Raw genomic sequence first — 17,900 nt, forward strand, 5'->3', positions numbered from 1 at the left:
GAAGAAAACACGGATTCTTTTAGTCATCGCTGATTGGTCGGCGTTAGCGTCATTCAGGCGCTACGCCGTTGCGTTGTCGGAACGTCTGACGAGCCCGACGGTCTCAGGAAGCAGCGGAGCTTATTTCATATTTTGTAGCCATAAAGGACCGAGGGGAACAGTGTATTTTGGGGGGTCGGTTGCCACATGTACAGACAGTAAAATATTTTCAAATTATTTCGGCGTGGGGTATTTTTGCCGTCAGAGGTCTTTTGTTATGATTTGGGGTCAATAGCGGTGATGTTTACTGTGCAGCCTCTAAGGTTCCTCTAAGTGGTAGCCTATAACCAGAGCCTCTAGCTTCCAACTGCCTAAACAATTAGGCAGAAACGATATAAGACTTTTCATTTCTTGTGGCCTGGCGGCACGCCAATAATTGACTCTGGAGCAGGACACGGAGGTAAGTGAAAAAGATTTATTTAAAAAAATGCTGTCCATTTTTTATCCTGTCCGAATTGAATTTATTAATATAGTTGAACCTGCCACACAGACACGCAAAGGGAATGTAGCAAATAGGTAGCTCGCACAGTATAGCGTCAAACAAGCTAACTACAAGAAAGAAGCGGTGAATATTCTCCCTAGTGTGAGGCATGCAGCAGTGGCGGACCTATGGTAGCTGAGGTCCGACAGGGTGGCGTCAGTGTAGGTGAGCCGGGAAACATTAGCTAAGGCAAACATGTGCATGTGTACATACCGGTAACTGGTCAATCGCCACATATAAAGGGTGAAAAGCTTAACAGCTGTGCCTTAAAAAAAATGCCATTTTTGCCATACATTTTGTTCACTTCTAATATGAACTGACTGCTCTCTCTGGTGGATTGGATTTCAGAATGTATTTGAGATAAATGCCCTTTTGTTAAGTTGTTAATACACTTCAAGTTCCTGTTACCGGGAATCATTTATTGAGTTTTTAACACACACTTGGCTGTTTAGCTTAAAATAAACTAACTGTTCAGGGGAACATATGCTTTCGCAGTTTCTCTGTGCGTAAGCACACATTTGTGTGTTGATTCATGACTGAGTCCTTTCATTCAGGAGGGAAAGGGTTTCCTGTCCACTCACTCCGAGTGCTTTAAGGGTGGAGTGTGTGAAACTGAAGAATTTTTCACACAAAACTGAGAAATCAGTGGTTAACGGGTACACTGAGCTACATCTGTCCTGATTCTTCTTTCTATTCAAAGTAAAGTATTTCTCCAGAAACACCTGCAGCAGGCTGGATTTTAAAGTTCAGTGGTGCATCTAGGGTTATAGCTTGCCTGCTTGTATGACACTGGCTTCTTCTCGTGCAGATAATCTCAAGCTGATCCACAAATCTCAGAATTCCATTAGGAAATCATTTCTTACTAACTAAAAATCATTCATGTTGTTCTGTTGGAGGTTTTTAGTACTTGAAAGTGTGGTCAAACAATCTGGCAGCTGCCAGTAACACTTTATTTTAAGTGTAAGAAGCTATGTATATATTATGTATTACTTGATTTGTGTAAAATGAATAGATGTTGCCATTGCTGGTGTGTTAGCTTGTTTGACAGAAATCTTCATTATTTTCTGATAATTATGGCTGCTTGATAGACTGGAAATCCTCATTAGAACTGGCTAAAAATAATGTTCCTATGGTTGGACGCTTTCATTGGGACCAAATGCTTTACTGGAGCCACTGGTGTATTTCAGTTCTGGTGGACTGTTTTAGGCTGCATTCTTAAGTTTCTAAATAGCAAGCCCGAGTTGGTAATGCCTTCCTTATAAGTGCCTGAGTTGCGCAGCCGTGTTTGTTTAGCTGTGGGGTGGATCTGGTTATCTTCAAGCCAACTGAATCCCCTTTAGGCAGAGCTAAGGCCTGGCTGGCTCAGTTATGATGTAACAGTTTAAATGATGCCTCTTTTTCCACCTTGTTTGGAAAACCAGGAAAAAAAAACTCCATGAGGGGAAATTCTGAGTCTCTTTTCACATATTACGAAAAGCACATCATTCCACTCATTTCCTTTCTATGTGGATAATCCAGGTTATCCAGTTTAGGTTGTGAACATTTCTTCTTCTGAGATGGATAAAAAATAACAGCGCAATCAAACTAAATGAAAGAACTGAATATACTATTTGACTGTCATCAAGATAATTTAAACCTAACACCATGTTATCCTGGATTAGTTCTGCTCTATTCCAATAGCATGCAGGCTCTAACTAATATTGGTGCTTTTTCTGTCAGCACAATAGTCATGACACCATGATATTCCCAGCCAAGAACAAATTAAGAATGCACAATCTTTATTTTAAGCATAATAATAATAATAATAATAATAATAATAATAATAATAATTATTATTATTATTATTATTATTATTATTATTATTATTATTATTATTATAGATAGATAGATAGCAAACAAGCTCTTTTGTATAACCCATTTATCTTAGTCTGCATGGTAACGTATGTGTAGAAGCCAATTTACTGTAAGTTCATGTCCCTCTCTAATGACTTTAGTCGAACATACAGTGAAACTCCTGCTCCTCGTACACACTGGTGTTTATGTGTGCAAAAGCAACTGTCTAAAATACATAAAATAATACTATGTTACTTTGTGACAATGAGCACTAAAGAAATAGTCAGCTGCCTTTCAACTGAGCACGTCATAGGCGAGCTGCACCTTCACTTTTTGAACCGCAGCAAGCAGCGGTCCTCGGTCTGCTCTCTTCTCTCAGCAGTGAACTTGGTCTGCTGGCAAACGAATCAGCTCTCCGCCTGCTTCAGGTTCTGGTTAGAGTGATGCTCCAGCTCAAATCGGTTCTCTCAGGCTGAACAAGGACGGCCGTCACTGATGTCTGTCTGATTGCAGAATGGGAATGAGATGGGAATGACCCAAGCTAGCTGGTTAAGAGTGACCATTAGCTGTGCATATTGAAGCTCTGTATATGGCTCTGTATTTCATTGAGCCCTAAATACTTATCTTGTGAACACTTTACTTTATGGGAGACTTCAGGAGTACTGGAGACTCAGGATAGATGTCTGCACGGCAGTAGTCATGACCCATGTTGTCTCCTTTAAAAAAATGCAAACATATAATTTATATAAAATACACAACTCAAGGCCACATAACTTTGGAGGAGGGGTGGGGGCAAACTCTTCTATATTTCAAAATAATGAAATGGAGAGACTGCATAGTAGACAGTGGTATACATACAAGCCCACAGCAAATGAGCAACAGCTTCTGCTGGGTTAATGCAACACCACTTGAACAAACCACCTGCAGACATGAAATACTACACCAGCTCATAATATTACTGGTAATTTGTTTACTTATTACTTATGGTTATAAGTCTGTTGATTATTTAAGGCAGTGGTGCATAGTTGTAGTGTGGCAATTTTTTTTTGATTTCACAATATTTGGATGGACATTTTGAGTACATGCAGAGGATGTGACCCCCTCCCTGTTTATGCATTTAAACGATAGCTCCGTGATAACCTACACTTTGGGTTAGCTAATACGGTATCCTTTTTCTCCAGAGTGCTCTTATCGTGTCAATAAAGTCGTCTAATGGTGGGGATAGGGAGGTATATGTCTATAATTCATGCACTTTCTTTTAAGTCCAGTCTTATTAAGTAAGGCCCAGCCATTAGCCGGTGCCTAATCATCAGTCAAAATCATAAATCTAGTCAGTAACTGAAATATTAGCTGCAGTCACAGAGAAATAAACTTGTGTCCCAGAGTGAGTGACCTCTAATGTAGTAGTTTCTAGTAGTTGCTGAGGTGGTGTGGTTTCTTTATGAAGAAAAGTGCGCTTGCAGGTAGAGTACACAGAGGTCCAGTCATAGCTGATGGAAACCTTAAAAAAAGTTGCACCACATCTTGCCCACGTGAATGCACAAGTGTAAGTGTACTTGTTCAGAGTTGCTGTTTTATTGGTAGGCTGAGCTCCCAGCGTGTGCTGTGGTGCAGGTACATCAGCACAGACCTCGCTAACGCAGAAGCCATTGTTTGCTACCGGTCCAGTTTTCCTCCCAGTTTGCAGCAGTGATTCAGGATTTTTCTCAGAAGTCAGGAAATGTCTTGTTGTTGTGGGATTGCGGGGCCATAACGGGAAAAAGACCAGTGACTAGACGAAACACGGGTCCTATCTTTTGCCTGCAGGGCTGTTTTATCTCCTTGTGAGCTAATCAAGCCCATTCATACCTTTTCTGATAGCGAACTGCTGAAATGTTTTGATGATATACACGACCCCCCTTCTTCTTCTTTCTTCCTTCCTTACTTCCTTTGTTATATAATATGGTCACAGTCTGTTGTTTTTGTGTTTGTTTTTTTTATATTCTATGAATTTTGCTGGGGGAAAATCAAACTTCTTTCTTCTTTTTTCCTTTCTTGTGCTCTTTAGCATGATCATTTGTCTCTGATTATGTTTAAACTACTAGTGGCCTCAGCCTCACGTGCATGTATGTTTCTTTTGCTGCCTGAGCTTTTCATTCCACCCACATGAGGGCTTTGTAGAGAAAACTCTTCCCAAGTAGTTGAACGTTTTCAAGCTCTTTCATCTGGACTTAAGGCTACACTGCTTGGGATCTGTTCCAGAGCTGAACCCTTGGCATGAATGCACATTGTCACTTTTACAACACGCAAGGGTTTGAAACAGTGAAGCCAATGTTGGTAACGCCTGCTTTTTCTATAAAGTGTGCTGTTGCTGCAGTTACACCAATAAACTGCTTTGGCTGATAAAGTGGACAATATGAGCTAATTACCAGTAATATTACACTGGTATCTATGGCACATGGCACATGGCAAGAACGGCTGAAATGACTTAATTCAAGGATCTCAAACTCTTTTTAGTTCGTGGGCCACGTACGGCCTTCTTTGATTTTAAATGGGCTGGACCACACTCTACTTTTTGTCAGTGTAAACTACACATTTAATCCCTGAGACATCATAATTTAAGAAAAAGAAGTCAAATTTAAATAGTGTTTCCCAGTTTCTATAATGAAAAACTTTTTTTTTTTGTCTATTACTTAATTACTCTGGTGTAGTATGAATGGCCATGGGAGAGGTCTTTATCAGCAGGAAAAGCTGTAAAACTAAAAAATACAGTTAAACGTACAAAACTTATGTCCACCTTCACATTTTATATGAATATATGTTATTTATGTGTTATTTAAACCTCTCTGACTCCAATCCAGACCAGTGGATGGGTATGGAGTCAGAGTTTCGGAGGTTTAAATAATATATCCTCTTTGAAGTAGTGGCTAAACAATACTAGATTTGATGTTGAGAAATCCTTCCTACATTCTTAAATTTTAAAGTTTGAGCAACATGCCATAAAGGTAACTCTGTCACAGGCAGCATATTAGCAGATGATATGAGTTGGGAAAGCTTGGTAGATACTCACTGTCACAGTATTAGATATGAAAAAGCAGCCTGAGGCATCACTAACATGTGCAAACAGCACAGGCTGTATCAAACAGAATCATGTGGTTCTGCAGATGTTAGCCCGGCAACGACTGTAAACACTTTCGTGAGTTTCACGTAGTTGCTGGTAGGGAGCAACAGCAGTGGTTGCAGTGACTCAATACATGCTTGCAAAAGTATGGGTCGAGTTTACTATCTGGAGCACATTGGGAGCACATTGAGCACTTGTGAACATGTTTGTGTGTAAAACTTTAAATTCAAGAAATGTATTGGCCATGTATTTGCCACAGGCTTCCATGTCCATTACTTTAAAAAAGCACAGCCTTTTGCCTCTTTGATACACCCTGTTTTCTGGAATTAAAATTACCATTGGAAAAATTATGCTGGCCACTGGTTACACATTAAAATACAGTATTGAACAATCTGCTTAGTTACCAATCATGGCGACAACACCTGACTCAGAAACATCATCCAGTCAGCTGCGGTGCTGCAGACAGGGATGAGGCCGTAGTGAACCAGTGAGTCGGAGCTGCTGTGCACAGACAGGGCTGTTTTTTTTGGCGCATATGTGATAACACTTATGTGGATAGTAAAAATAAACTAAAAATACTGGCTGACTGATGGAATGGTCTGGCTCTATTTTGACATTAGACCTTTTTTGTTTGCTCCAAAGCAGACACTTGGCACGCCAGGAATAATGTTACTGTCATCCTTCTACATGTATTTATGTAGTGTAGTACTTTTATGGTAAGTCTGCTGTGACAGTCGTGGTGGGTTGCAATCCCTCTCCAGTTCATAGAGTATGTGTAATCGTACCTCAGATACAGGTGTGTCCACGCCCTCGTCGTTACCTGAGGGCTGCAGTATTTGTGGTGGAAACACTGTCATGGCCGCGCAGAATACAGCACAGTTTGCAAACAGGACGGGCAGAGTGTAGCTTTTATAATCTGCTTATATTCTGTTTATATGAGAGTTACTTCACAAGCTGAATGCATGGAATGAAGACTTGCAAGGTCAAATTTTAGCAGAGGACCGAATCAACAGACGTAAGAAAATAAACAGAGCATATTATATTGTTGTGTTTGACTGTGTGGAAGCATAAAATTAGTTTAGAAAGCAGTCAGAGTGACAGTTTCAAAGGAAATTCCTTTGGACTCCTTTGTTTCTGTTATCTGTTATAGTTTATTGATTTATGTTAAAATTGAAAGGAAAAGAAAACACAGACAAAGAATTTCTGGGTGTGGCCTGTATCCTGATGATATTTTAAACCTTCCCTGAGGTTACCTGCTGTCAGTCGAGCTCCTACCTGGCAGTGGGGAGAAAACTTTCGCGGCGCTCTGATTATGGAGTTTGCACATGTCTGTCTATATCTTTGGAAACGTTAGTGTGGAGTGGATAGTACAGATACTTCCTGCACATCAGCGGACCGATGTGCACAATCTGATCTTTGTTCTTTTATTGTTTCTGTTGTCTTGCAGGATAGTATGGCCATGACGGGAGGGACTGCAGCTGCCCTTCCCATGAGCAACCACACCCGAGAGAGGGTGACAGTGGCCAAGCTGACACTGGAAAATTTCTACAGCACTCTGCTCACCCAGCACGAAGAGCGTGAGATGAGGTACTGCATAGAACTTTTTATTCCTTTACTAACTGAGCATCATACCATTTAAATGCTTAGGTTATGCACGCATCAAGTGTCCCTCCGACTAACCACTGGAAAAGCTAACAATGCAGACACGTTTTATCCTGTGTTCACACAACACAGGGAATCTGACCAGTTCTGTTCTCACGTTACCTGAGAGCCGATCTTTTGTCCAGGCGTCACAGTTCAGTGGCTCCTGTAAAAGAAGGCTGGGTCCCTGTTTACACCCCTGCATAAACTGTGAGGGGGATTCATTTTCAAGATTTGACATGTCCGAGGTCATCGAATCTCTTCCTGTTTTTGTTTTTTCCCCCTTTTTTCATTTTTCCTCTCCACTCTAATTTGTGTATCACGAGGAAGCTTGTGTGTTATTTGCATTTTTTTTTAAAAAGGAATCTATTGTTTTTATTCATAGGCAGAAAAAACTGGAGAAGGCCATGGAAGAGGAAGGTTTACCAGATGAGGAGGTACAGTACGCTTTGTACTTTAGTTACATAATTCCTACTTTTCTCTTTTTGTTCTTAGACTTATTCACAAATCTGTGTTTTCTTTACAGAAAGTAATGCGGCGCTCTCAGCATGCCCGAAAGGAGACAGAGTTTTTACGACTGAAGAGGACACGACTCGGTTTGGATGACTTTGAGTCCCTAAAGGTCATTGGACGAGGTGCTTTTGGAGAGGTACATTAAAACAAAAAACGAAAACAAAACTCGAGCCTCCAGGATTGTGGGACTGTAACCAAAAAGGTATCTCTTTGTGATTTTGACTGATGCTGTGTCCCTCAGGTGCGTTTGGTACAGAAGAAAGACACAGGCCACATTTATGCCATGAAGATTTTGAGGAAAGCAGACATGCTGGAGAAAGAACAGGTAATGCGTTTGCCTGCCTCACAGTTCTCCAGGATAATAAGGCATACTTGTTCTGCTGCATTCAGGATCCTGTATCTGCGCTCCCCCCGTAGGTCGCTCACATCCGGGCAGAGAGGGATATTCTGGTCGAGGCGGATGGTGCCTGGGTGGTCAAGATGTTCTACAGCTTCCAGGACAAGAGAAACCTCTACCTCATTATGGAGTTCCTGCCTGGAGGTTAGTACTGGCAAAATCCACAGACCATCTCAGGTCACCTGATGTTAGGATCTCAGATCTAAAAGGTCTGACCTTTTTGCCAGGTGACATGATGACACTGCTGATGAAGAAGGACACTCTGTCTGAAGAGGCTACTCAGTTCTACATCGCAGAGACAGTACTGGCCATTGACTCCATCCACCAGCTGGGATTCATCCACAGAGACATCAAACCGGACAACCTGCTGCTGGACTCCAGAGTGAGAACAGAAACACAAAAGCACATGCAGATTCACAGAGACGTTTCCAGATTTCTGATATCATAATCTGTAAGATGCAGATTCCTTAATTAAATGTTCATTTGCTCACAGGGACATGTGAAACTGTCAGATTTTGGCCTGTGTACTGGGCTGAAGAAAGCTCATCGCACAGAATTTTACAGGAACCTGACGCACAACCCGCCCAGTGATTTCTGTGAGTCACGAACATGACATCCTCAACAAAATAGCATAACAATAATTCTGGCAAAACTATTAGAAACAAAACTTTTCATGTAATTTTTTTTAATGGTTGTTTTTCTTTATTTTTCAGCCTTTCAAAATATGAACTCCAAGAGGAAAGCAGAGACCTGGAAGAAGAACCGGAGACAGCTGGTATAATTTTGGCATTTTACTAGACAAATTATAGGAGAGAGGAATGGCACTCCTGAATTGAAGTCAGAAAATTGACTGATTGTGTCAGTGACAGAAGTAACTTTTCAAAAATCGTATTATTATTATTAAAAATTCTATAAAAGCAGAAGTTTTGGCAGCTTGTTTGCCTGTAGGATGGTGAAAACCAGGCACAGCATATCAGCACAAACACCACACGCCAACTGTCATGAATGTTAAAGGAGGTGTGATGTGCAGCTACAGTACCTGCACACTTTGCAGTCAATGAGTGGGACTTGAACTCCTCCGTATACCAGAATGGAGTCAAAGTTTGAGCTAACTGGGTCATACAACAGGATGATGATCCCAAAGGAAAAGAATCAAGGTGTTGCAGTGGCTCAGTCAAAGTCCAGACCTCAGCCTGATTGAAATGCTGTGATGGGATCTAAATAGAGCTGCACATAAATGAACTGAAGCAATGTTATAAAGAGTCAGACAAAATTCCCCTACAACAATGTGAGAGACTGATGAGGTCATACTGAAAATGAGTACTTCAACTTATTGGAGCTAAAGTTGGCTGTTGAATCACAGGGATGTGAAAATGTTTTTTTTTCACATGACTGTAAATGAGAAGCTTTCAAAGAAAAGAGTAGGTGTACTACAGACAGCAGAATAATAAAGAAAGCATCTCCCTGTTACAGTAAACTTGATGTTATTGTTTCTACGTTTCAAAGTAAAAACCTTCACCTCTCATCTGGTGTGACTTTCAGGCTTATTCCACTGTGGGAACGCCAGACTACATCGCTCCTGAAGTGTTCATGCAGACGGGGTACAACAAACTGTGCGACTGGTGGTCTCTGGGTGTGATCATGTATGAGATGCTCATCGGTAAGCATGACACACACAGAAGGCACCAATATAGGACGATTTGAAGAATTGCATTTACACAAATACAATTTTTATGGGCGTTTATGTAAATTGATAGCTTACAATGTTATTATCAAACATCTGCTGTCAATGGCAAAAATGCAGTATATGGAACTTTGTGAGCAGGATTTCCTGAACTTACAGAAAGTACTGGAACCTGAGCAGGGACTTTTTGTGGAAAAAAAATAATTTCCCTGGAACTTTATTTAGATCCAGGTCCCTGTGATGGAAATGTAGTGATTCTCGTAAGTTTCTGGTTCCTTGAAAAAGTTCCTGCTGTGAAAAATAGCCACTGTTGGGTTAATTGCAGCTTTTAAATGGATGTAAATGAAAGAAAAACTGAAGTACCCACAGGTTCTTGCCAGACAATCATTAACTCGGCCGGATTATCCTGTCAGAAGAGTCAGTAATATCAACTGCTCTGCCACAGATGTTATAACATACTTGTTGGTTCTTTATCAGGTTATCCGCCCTTCTGCTCAGAGACACCACAGGAGACATACAGGAAGGTTATGAACTGGAAGGAAACACTTGTCTTCCCACCTGAAGTTCCCATCTCAGAGAGAGCCAAAGACTTGATATTAAGGTATAAACTGTATGTTTGGCTAGACTGAGCCTTTATTCTCAGAGGAGAAACTGCAGCTTGAGCTGCTTTTCTTTCCCTTCATTTCACTGTAGTCGATCTGGCTAACTGTGATGATAATTAGAAGCTAACAAATGCATGACTTCTGTCATTGAAGCTTCAACACTTTTTTTGGGGGTCATTTTCCTGCCTGTGTGTTTTAGATATTCAGAAAAAAAATGTAAATCTTACACAAACTTGCAGCACAAAGAACAACTTTGGTTCTCGTGATGATGACTCTGATGGAAGCTACAAGCCAACATGTGTGGGTTAAGCAGTAACATTGTTCCTTATTCTACAAGTACTACTGGGGATGTAACCTCTTCAGATCTCTTCCTCGTGAAGCTTGGAAGCAGGTGAAGTTATGCCAAGAAAATCTCTGCTGTGTTTTAGGTTTTGCACAGATGCAGAGAACCGGATCGGAGCTGTGAGCGTGGACGAGATCAAGAGCCACCAGTTTTTTGAGTCGGTGGATTGGGAGCACATCAGGTACAAAAGAGCATATCTGCTGCTTATGAATGCAGTCCCCTCGGGAAAGTGAAAAACGCAACACATCTTATTTCTATTGATGATTCTCTACAGGGAGCGGCCAGCTGCCATCTCCATAGAAATCAAAAGTATTGACGACACCTCTAACTTTGATGACTTCCCTGAATCAGACATCCTTCAGCCAGGTTTGTTTTCCGAAAGCTTTTCTGTCGCCGCTAGAGGAAAATCCTGATTAGGAACACTAACTAGCCTTTCGTCAGATTCAGACATAGCATGACAAACCACAGATGAGTCATCGCAGTTCTCAACAAAAGCAGAAGTTATAGTCCAATTTAACATTTCATCATTTCTGTAAGCTCTAAGAAACAACTGTGCTATATCTGTCTTCCACCTTTCTGTATTTCCTGTCATAAAGCACCCACGCTACAAAAAGGTTGCGATACTGTCTGAAGCAAAAATAAAGACACAATGCAGTAATTTTTTACATTTACTTTATTGATCCTATAACACTGAGTGAATGTGATGGATTGTCCATGATTAGAGCAGTTTGTTCAGTCCCCTCACTGACTTAAATGCCTCCAGATTTTGGCCAATGATGGTGCTGGCTTGGCTAAGTTTGTCAATCCTGCTCGTTAGGAAAATGACACACAGTCCTGGTTGGGATGTTGGAATCAGAAGTTTAAATAGTTGATGCCATTGATGTCATCCCCATGTGGATCTCAGTGCACGTGTCAGTCTGTAGTGTCAAAGCAGCCATGCACGGCCTCACCTCGGCAGCTTGTTGACTCCACCGCCCCACAGACTTGGTGACAACAAGGAGTCTTTGAACTGCAGGGACACACTGAGGTGTTAACAGGACCAGCTTGTTGGCTGATCTACATAGTGAGGACCGGGCAGAGTTTGTGTTGATACACAGACGGTCCCGAGTTTTATTGTCGTGTGTTTTACAATTGACATAATACTGAGAAGTTGGAAGAGTGGGCACGGTTAGTCATGGTTAGTTGTCGATGATGGTGATGAAAATCTCAGAGTGTAGTAGGAGCTGGTTTGGAAATACAGAACCATTCCTCTCAGTGCATTCATGTGTTTGGAAAAGGACATGGATCAAAGGACTGGGTGTTCATTCTAAACAATTTTAAATTTCAATGGGCTGACCACAGAACAGCTTTGCACTTTAAATGTGCGTTGGCTCAGGGAGAAGTTCCAGGATCTTGCTCACCTATAGCTTCTTCTTTGAGAGATAGAGCTTTAACCTGTATTTGTGGATGGCATAGTGAACTGTGTTCAGAGACGATGATTTCTGGAAGTGTTCCTGAGCCCATGCAGTGATTTCCATGACACAGTCGTGGCTGTTTTTAATGCAGAGCTCCCTGAGGGCCATGTGCATCCAACTGTTGATTGTTAGCCCCGTGCACACAGACATTTCTCCAGATTCTCTGAATCTTGTGGTAATATCATGTACTGTAAATTAGATATTCAAAGTCTTCACCGTTTTACTGACCTGTTGCCAATTTACTCTGATTACTTGTAAAGTGTTCCTCCAACTGTTTCCTTTCAGTGCCATTTACGTTTGTTGCCCCATCCCAAATATTTTGAGTAATGTTGCTGCCATCAAATTTAAAATGCGTTAATATTTTTCATGAAACACTAAAACATCTCAGTTTAAACATTTTACATGTTTCATATGTTCTAATGTGAGTAAAATGTGGGGTTTTTGATATTTGCAAATAATTGCATTCTGTTTTTATTTATATTTTATACAATTTTTATGAGCCAAAAGCTTAGGCTCGAAGGTATGTCATTTAGAGTGAATATCTCTAAAATGGTCAGCAGCTTCACCCACCTGCTGGTCAGACCTTATGTTTGCAAAGGGCAACCAGTCAGAACACAGCTGGATTAAAAGGAAGAAGAGCTAAAATGGCTTGTTTCAGATACAGACTGAGGGGCTCAGTCTAAATAAGCCATATTTTATATTGTATTGTGTTAAAATATATGAGGGGGGTTATCATTGCATAGTCTGTAGTGCCCCCAAGTGGTAAATTGCTTTTGTTGTTTGTCTTTTTGAAACAGCTAACGCAACGGAGCCAGACTTCAAATCAAAGGACTGGGTGTTCCTCAACTACACCTACAAACGCTTTGAGGGCCTGACTCAGCGAGGGACCATCCCCACATACATGAAGGCAGGGAAGGCTTGACGCACTCAAACGGGTGGACGGTGTGGTGGAGAAAAATAGACGTTTACGGACACAGGGTCGGGCCCCAGAGCCCCGCTGGTGCTGAAGGCTGCGCTGTCAGCCTCTCAGTCTAAATTTAACCTTCATCATAAGTTATTTAGGTCTGCTCAGCCGCGGCAAGAAAGCCAAGAACTCGGAAATTAAAGAGCATTACCGCATTACCTCGGTTGTTGATATTGTATTCACGTGCCGTCTTTAGCCATAGCACTCAGGCCAGCTCACTAACTAGGACACTAAATCAGCATATCTGCATGTTCAGCGGCATACTGCTTCTGGAGAAGTTTTTTTTTTTTTTATATATACACGAGAACAAGGCTTGAATTCAAATGACTGCTCAAACTTTTTAACATAAGTTTTTACACTGGTGGCTAGTCAGATGCAAACTGCATTACTGATATTGAAAATGAGCTCTATACACTGTAGTCAAACTCTGGATGATTGGTAAAATCAGGAACCCCTCACTTATTGTAGCCAATACTCTGTTATCAAGTTCCAGCATGATTTCCAGTGTTTTTTTGCTGACTTTCCAAAGTGTAATTAAGAGTTAACCCCAACTGAAGAATACAGGAGCCAACTGTCTAGTGATCAAACAAAAAAAAAGATTTTGTAGAACTAAAATATTAGCTCACAAAGTTGTAATGGATCCCAATTAAAGGTCAGTTGGTATCAAAACTGTAAAACGGCTTAGGTTAACAGCACAAGCTATGTGTTTGGATAGTTGTAGTTTGGATAATGCTAGCTAAACGGTGCTGCTGGCTCAAGGTATAGTTGGTCCAACAATGATTGGACAGGTGTAACATCGTCTAGTGTCATCATCGGGTCAAAGTTTATGCGACAGAGGCCTCTAAAGTTAGCGATAGCTGCAGCATTCTCACAGTCTCAGCTTTGCTGTCTTATTATGCTAATTAGCAAATGTTAGCATGCTAATACACTAAGCCACTGTGGTGAACACGTTAAACATTTTAGCATTGCCACTCTGATGTTAGCATGTAACACCACTGTAGAGCATTCTTTACACTTAAAGTGTAACAAAAAAATTCTCTCTATATATAAAAAGTGACTTTGCATTCACAATCTAGCTATTAGCCTTTAGCTGTTAGCCTGGTTCAAAATCAGTAGCATCAAAAGGATAGAAAATCTAAAAGAAATGAGCAAAAAACTCAAATCATGCTGGAACCATCCTTTAACCCTCGTGCTAGTGAAACAGTGTGAGTTTGTGGCAGCTCAGCGGGGGGAACCCAGCCTGCAGCGTCGTGTCAGCACAGTTGCTTTTCTCGCATAAGAACAGCTTGTTGCCAGGAAACAATGAAATGCAGTTTACCCTGTGCTGGACATCAGTTTCTGCAGCGTGTTGCCCTATTTGTATTGCCAAACAAACTGCTGAGCGTGCCCCTTCTGATCTGAGTTTTGGTCAGGTCAGTGCTAAAGTACTTGTTATTTCCTCTGATTTATTTGAAATTCTGATCAGTGCACGGGCCAATCGCTTCTTTTCTTCTTAGGTCGACAAAACATGCAAAGTGCCTTTTCATAGAGCTGATAAATATTTAACCACATATATAGGTGAGACCAATAAGACGGCATTCATTATAACCAACTGTTTTGACTCAAAGTGGAAAGGAGTAAGCGAAAGCACTGATGTTTCGATTTGATGTGTCTGCAGAGTGATAAGGCATATCTGTGGTGATAAAGCAGTAAGAAACAACAGGACTATAGAAAAGCAGGTGGCTTATAGGTTAGGTAATAAACGGGAGACTCATAAAATATGTGTCAAGGAAAACACAATGGACAGTTTGTCTTTGTTTGACAAGTAAGGATGAAAGTTGTAGATTAACACAGTGCATCTTTGTGTATTCAAGTTCCTGCATTTTTTTTAAATGTCTAGAAAAGGAAACCTTTTACCATGAACAGCAGATCTGAGGCTGTTTTCTCACTTTCTCAACAAGACATTTAAGCTTCATGTGTGCTCAGAGTTGGGACAAGGCACAGTGCTAAAAAATGGTTACCAAAGAACTCTGACCGTCACAAATTCACATGTAGCTGTCGCTTGCTGCACTTAACTTAAAACTACCTGCAAAGAAGGGAAAAAAGGGTTCCAGGAGAGCTAAACTTGGTTATGGAATAAATTGCCATTTCTATTTGTACACATGTGAGAAAATGAATGTGCGGGAGATTGATGTTTCTCAATTAGGATGTCTATAGGTTCACCCACAGGGAAGGGAAATCTACTGAGGACTTTACCGCAGTTCAGCCGTAGCCATCACAGGAATGAATCCTTTATGAAACTGAAAGTGTTCCTTATTTCTGAGGGATGACGGAGACAGTGCGGCTACAACTGATTGATTTCATTTATATTTTTCCCCCTTCCCCTTCAAGCTAGTCCTGCTGAAAATGTGATGACACATATGATGACTAATGAAGGATTTTGAGGGCAGATGCGTGTATATTTTTTCTGTTATTTATTATTTCCTTGTTTTTCATTAAAATGCTGATGAATTGGATTCATTGAGAATATTCAGTATACTGAAAAAAGGATGCTTTTTCTTTTTAAAATGTTGTTTGACCTCAAATGTAAAGGGGTATTAAACTTGATGCCAGGATATACTGTAAACCTGACATATTCTATAATGCAACATATGATGTGGCGTTTTTCTATCTCCCAAAGCTTGTGTCTTCCAAACTCTGTACCGCCTGTTTTTAAAGTTCATAGTCTGGTGACATCACTGTGACATCATCAGAGTAAAGTTTTCAGACTTCTCCCTCTAGAAAAACACCAGACTACACTATACTCCTGTCCATAAAGGGAGGCTAATACTCCCCATGAAAATTGGTGATGCCCTTGAAATACAAGCCAAAACAATCTGCATCATATCACACAGTCAACCCTATGGACTGTTTTTAATTGACACGGATGGGGCTAAGACCTGGGTACAACAGGTCAGGAGCAGGACCCATACATTAGAAGCGGATTGTGTTTGCTGATGGCTACCGCTGCACATTCAAGGTTCTGTCTAATCACTGGAATGCTCTGACACAACCTGGGTATCAGCGCCTGAGTGCTGTATTCAGAGCTTCCTGTTTCACAGCCAAACAGTAGAGGTTGTTCATGGTAAGCTAGTCTGTGAGTGTGTGTGCAACTGCACGAGTGATTAAAAATGCAGTTTTTGTTAAGTAGATACTTTCTGGTGTTCAGTGTCCTAACTCTGTTTTGTGATAGATTTTTTTTTCTTCTTCATGAAAACTGAGGGTAAATCTTCTATTGGTATCCATACAATTCTTATATATACATAATGACTTGAAATCCATTACTGTGTCACTTTATCTAAAGGGAATAGAATTATTGTGACTTTTTCACGAGGTCGAGTTCATGAAATGTTTCACTTTTATCGTTCATTAAGCCAGACAATTTACTTCTGATGGACCAAACCAGCCTAGACGACTCAGCCTTGGTGTCAGACACGTCATTGTTGCCCAATGTTTCAAGAATTATATTTAACATTGACTAAGAAAGCTTCCGAGTGATTTGGCAAATAATTTGAAATTTTCCCTTTGATGAGGCAAATTAAGGTTCTCAAACCACCCTCCACAGGCCAATACTGTGTCGTGCGATATTTTGTGTAATGATGTGTACATATTGTTGTAGACACTTGAAGGCAACTGTGTGGAGTTGAAGAGGAAATGCTCATTAATATATTCATTCACATCATTGAGTTTTTATGTTGATAAAATGCTTAAAATAATAAAATTAAACACTTCATGTCTTAAGATTTCTTCAATGTTTGGGGGGGGGGGTGTCATACTGGATGATAAATGAATGCTTGAACTCTAATCAGACTAAAGTGTGATCACACATTGATAAAAATGGATTGTTAGTGTTTATTTAAACACCTAAGGCTAAAACAGCAGGGCTTCCAGTGTGCCGCCTGTGGAGAAGGCTGCAAAATGACTCTTGAAGAACATAAGGTGTGCTTCTGTCCGTGACTGCGAGGACTATAACTTTTGCAGCGCTGACCTGGGTCATCATTTTAAGTTACAGCACTGAGCGGGTCACTGCACAATGGATAATCAGAACTTTCAAAACTTGAACTTCAAAAAGACATCAAACTCTTATAATATATAGAGCAGGCGTAGGCAACTCGAAGCCTCAAGTGCTGGTGTCCTGCAGGTTTTAGATCTCACCCTGGGTCAACATACCTGAATCAAATGATTAGTTCATTACCAGGCCTCTGGAGAACTTCAAGACATGGTGAGGAGGTATTTTAACCATTTAAATCAGTTGTGTTGGATCCAGGACACATCTAAAATCTGCAGGACACCAGCCCTTGAAGCCTGGAGTTGCCTACCCCTGATATAGAGGCACAAGCAGTGTCAATCCATTGTCTTCCTGCTATGATTATTGCCGCTACTAGAGGGAGCTCTTGTTACGGCTTTACTGCTGATCAAAATCTTATGAATGGATGTTTTGGTTTACCTAGCTAGCTACTGAAGCTACATGTTGTATACACTGTATACATAGCTGTTTACACTCACTGGGCACTCTGTTCCACCATATTCAAAAGGTGCTCTATTGGATTTAGATCTGGTGACTCTGGACACCCTAAGGCTATAGTAAGCTCCCTTTTATCGCCAAGAAACCACTTTGAGATGTTCTGAGCTGCTGATGTGTTGCATTATGCTCAGTTGGTTCTGAGGTACCCAAAGTTTGTCGGTGGAGGAGTGACACCCAGTGTGGTCTTCTGCTGAAGCCCATCTGCTTTACAGTTTGATGTGCAATAGATTCAAATATGCTCGCCTACACACCTCAGTTGTAGCGAGTGGTTGAGTTATTGTTGCCTTCCTATCAGCTTGAAGCAGT

At 40.8% G+C, this 17,900-nt stretch overlaps 1 protein-coding gene across 1 annotated transcript; it reads left to right on the plus strand.

The window, feature by feature from the left end:
- Positions 1-64: 64 nt before the first annotated feature.
- On the plus strand, positions 65-16,802 carry LOC146369952 (serine/threonine-protein kinase 38-like). The gene is made up of 14 exons (XM_084909633.1): positions 65-439; positions 6,901-7,040; positions 7,480-7,531; positions 7,621-7,743; positions 7,849-7,932; positions 8,025-8,148; positions 8,232-8,386; positions 8,498-8,600; positions 8,718-8,779; positions 9,547-9,664; positions 10,166-10,289; positions 10,719-10,814; positions 10,908-10,999; positions 12,885-16,802. Exons 2-14 carry the CDS (start codon positions 6,907-6,909, stop codon positions 13,007-13,009), a joined length of 1,392 nt encoding a protein of 463 aa, XP_084765759.1. The 5' UTR covers positions 65-439; positions 6,901-6,906; the 3' UTR covers positions 13,010-16,802.
- The last annotated feature ends 1,098 nt before the right edge of the window (positions 16,803-17,900 follow it).

This window comes from Perissodus microlepis, chromosome 17 (assembly GCF_051167445.1).
Source record: "Perissodus microlepis isolate ML-2025 ecotype Zambia chromosome 17, ASM5116744v1, whole genome shotgun sequence".
Classification (NCBI taxonomy): Eukaryota; Metazoa; Chordata; class Actinopteri; order Cichliformes; family Cichlidae; genus Perissodus; species Perissodus microlepis.